Raw genomic sequence first — 3,015 nt, forward strand, 5'->3', positions numbered from 1 at the left:
GTCGAGAGGACAGAGTGAGAAATTAAAATATGGCAAAATATATATATATATATGTTTCTGTGAGTAGTATTTCCTCATTTGCATCACTCCTTCAATCTCCTGACGTCTTCCCATTCATTAAATGACCTGTAGTCGATGTTTGTGACAGAAAAGGGTAAAAGCTGTTTCTTCTTCTCCTGTCAGAAGTGCTCACATCACAGTGAGGTGACAGCTGGCATGTCACAGTTGTTTCTGCATCCCATGATGCTCTTCTGCATGCACAGATACCAGCCTGAACTGAATCAAACTATGAGGGGATAAGCTCACGGATAATGTGCCTGTGTGGATTTTTACAAGCTGTGCACAATTTATCGGTTATAGACCACAGGAATGATAACACTTGCTGAAGGTGACATTTTGGCGGATGAACAATGAGATTTTCTGATATAATCTCACGTTTCGTCATAAATCTGTCCTCATATAAAACCTCAATTTCTTTTAGTGAATTCCCTGAAAAATGTCCCTCCAACTTTATTTTACATCCACTCACGCAATTGTTCTCTTTCTCCACTAGGTGGCCTCAGTAGCCTACAGCCCTGTGTGGTTTGGCCTCTGCCCTGGCTCAGTTTTATAACCTGCATAACCTCATTAAACACCAGATTGCAGATTAAAGCAGGTCACATTTAAAAGAACGCACAGCCGATCTCTGAGGCAGAAGATAATGCTGTGCATCGGTGTGTGATATCCGGTTGCCAAAGGGCCACATCCACATGTTTTCTCTACTTCTCTTTCTCTTGGATGGTGCAGCATCAGACAGCGCGCACACAGTGTCAGTCCGCAGACGCGCTCTGGAGAGGCTGCAGGAGGACGCATCAGCAGCAGCAGTGGTGGTGGAGGTGATCCCTGTGTGACATTTGAATCCTGCTGTTTGTATTATTCATTTGCTCACAACAGTCCGCGATGCGGAGCTGGTCGAGGGCAGAATCGGACTGTCCTGTGGTTGGTTTCTGTCTGACCTGGACTCTGGAGCGCTCTTTGGGAGGACTTTGCGTGGTGAAGTTGTTACTGTGTGGAGGCGATGGGACATTTATTTTGAAATGATGACCGCGTCTGTATGAGACAGAGGTGAGTCTCATGATAAATGTTGAAATAGGAAAAAAAAATACATTTAAGTTAAATGTAAATGGTGTGACTCTTAATAATTAGTGTGTAGCTCAGGAGAGATTACTGCCAAATGATTTAAAATGTGATTATTATCAGTCAGAAAATCAGATCAAACAAATACACACACACACACACACACATATTTATATATATACGTATATATATATATATATATAAACATTGATCTATTTTTATGATAAGTGTTACCTTGTATAATTATATTTTTTTTTAAACCCACAGAGCTTCTGGTGGCTTTTGTAAGCAATAAACTAAGAGCTGTTTGGGACCAGGACAGGCTGAAGGGCTTCCTTCTTTACACTGGGGAATTAAGTTACCAATACCTCTTCAGTGTTAAAGCTCCGATGATGTCAGATCTAATTTACAACATCAGGTTCCAAACGTCCAGCCCTGAGAGGGTTTGCCTGGAACATCTAATCTTTCAGCAAGAACAGTTTCATACAGTAATGGAGAATTTCTTCTGTCTGGCTGCAGTACAGGAGATTGTAATCCAGTGGATATAATGGAGGACGATTCCTCAGAATGACTTAGATGACCAGTCGCCACGCGGCACAGGTTCAGGGATGGAGCTCAAGAACGTTACAACTGTCATCGACAGTGGGTTTTTGGACGAGACGCCTTCAAGCCGCGTGCTGACTGGCTGTTTCCTCTCGCTGCTCATCCTCACCACCTTGCTGGGGAACACTCTCGTTTGTGCGGCCGTCACCAAATTTCGACACCTTCGCACCAAAGTGACCAACTTTTTTGTGATCTCGCTGGCTGTGTCAGACCTCCTGGTTGCCATCTTGGTGATGCCGTGGAAGGCAGTGACGGAGATCGCTGGTTTCTGGCCATTCGGCTCCTTTTGTGACACCTGGGTGGCTTTTGATATTATGTGCTCCACAGCATCCATTTTGAACCTTTGTGTGATAAGTCTGGACCGGTACTGGGCCATCTCCAGCCCCTTCCGCTACGAGAGGAAAATGACACCTCGAGTGGCCTATGTGATGATCAGTGTAGCCTGGACTCTGTCTGTCCTCATTTCCTTCATCCCAGTGCAGCTCAACTGGCACAAGGCCCAATCCCATGCTCAAAGCCAGCTCACTGGCTCCTCAGAGTTAAATGCTACAACTTACCACAGCTCAGAAAACTGTGACTCGAGCCTTAACAGGACGTACGCTATCTCAACGTCTCTAATAAGCTTTTACATTCCGGTAGCCATCATGGTAGCAACATATACCCAGATCTACCGCATTGCACACCGACAAATCCGAAGGATCTCTGCACTGGAACGAGCGGCTGAAAGTGCCAAAAACAGACACGATAGCATGGGCGGAGGGTCCAGCATCACAGAGTCCGAGAGCTCCTTCAAAATGACATTCAAGAGGGAGACCAAGGTGCTGAAGACTCTGTCGGTCATCATGGGGGTGTTTGTGTGCTGCTGGCTGCCGTTCTTCATCCTCAACTGCATGGTGCCCTTCTGCGAGCAGTCGAGCGGAGGAGAGGCCTTCCCCTGCATCAGCCCCACTACGTTTGACGTGTTCGTGTGGTTCGGCTGGGCTAATTCCTCCTCAACCCCATCATCTATGCCTTCAACGCAGATTTCCGCAAGGCCTTCTCCATCCTGCTCGGCTGCCACAGACTTTATCCAGGAGGCCACAACATAGAGACGGTCAGTCTAAACAAGAAATGACTCACGACTCTCCCCCAGCACTGACTCATTTTTTCCTGTTGAGGCCAGTCCGATCAACTTCAAACAAGGACGCCGCTCTCAGTGCTAACTCTAAGTGTGACTGAAGGATACAGTGACCTAATATGTACCCTGGTTTGCACTCGGTGAGAAGCTCGCCTGTGTGCAAACTGTCACAGTGGAGC

At 46.4% G+C, this 3,015-nt stretch overlaps 1 protein-coding gene across 1 annotated transcript; it reads left to right on the forward strand.

Moving 5' to 3' along the window:
* Positions 1-1,724: 1,724 nt before the first annotated feature.
* LOC310928946 (D(1) dopamine receptor-like) lies at positions 1,725-2,833 on the forward strand (the record flags this gene model as incomplete). The annotated part of the gene is given in 2 exon segments (XM_083891615.1): positions 1,725-2,706; positions 2,709-2,833. Coding segments are annotated over 2 exon segments (1,107 nt in total).
* Positions 2,834-3,015: the final 182 nt, after the last annotated feature.

The sequence above is a fragment of the Microchirus variegatus genome (assembly GCF_963457635.1).
Source record: "Microchirus variegatus genome assembly, chromosome: 6".
Lineage (NCBI taxonomy): Eukaryota > Metazoa > Chordata > Actinopteri > Pleuronectiformes > Soleidae > Microchirus > Microchirus variegatus.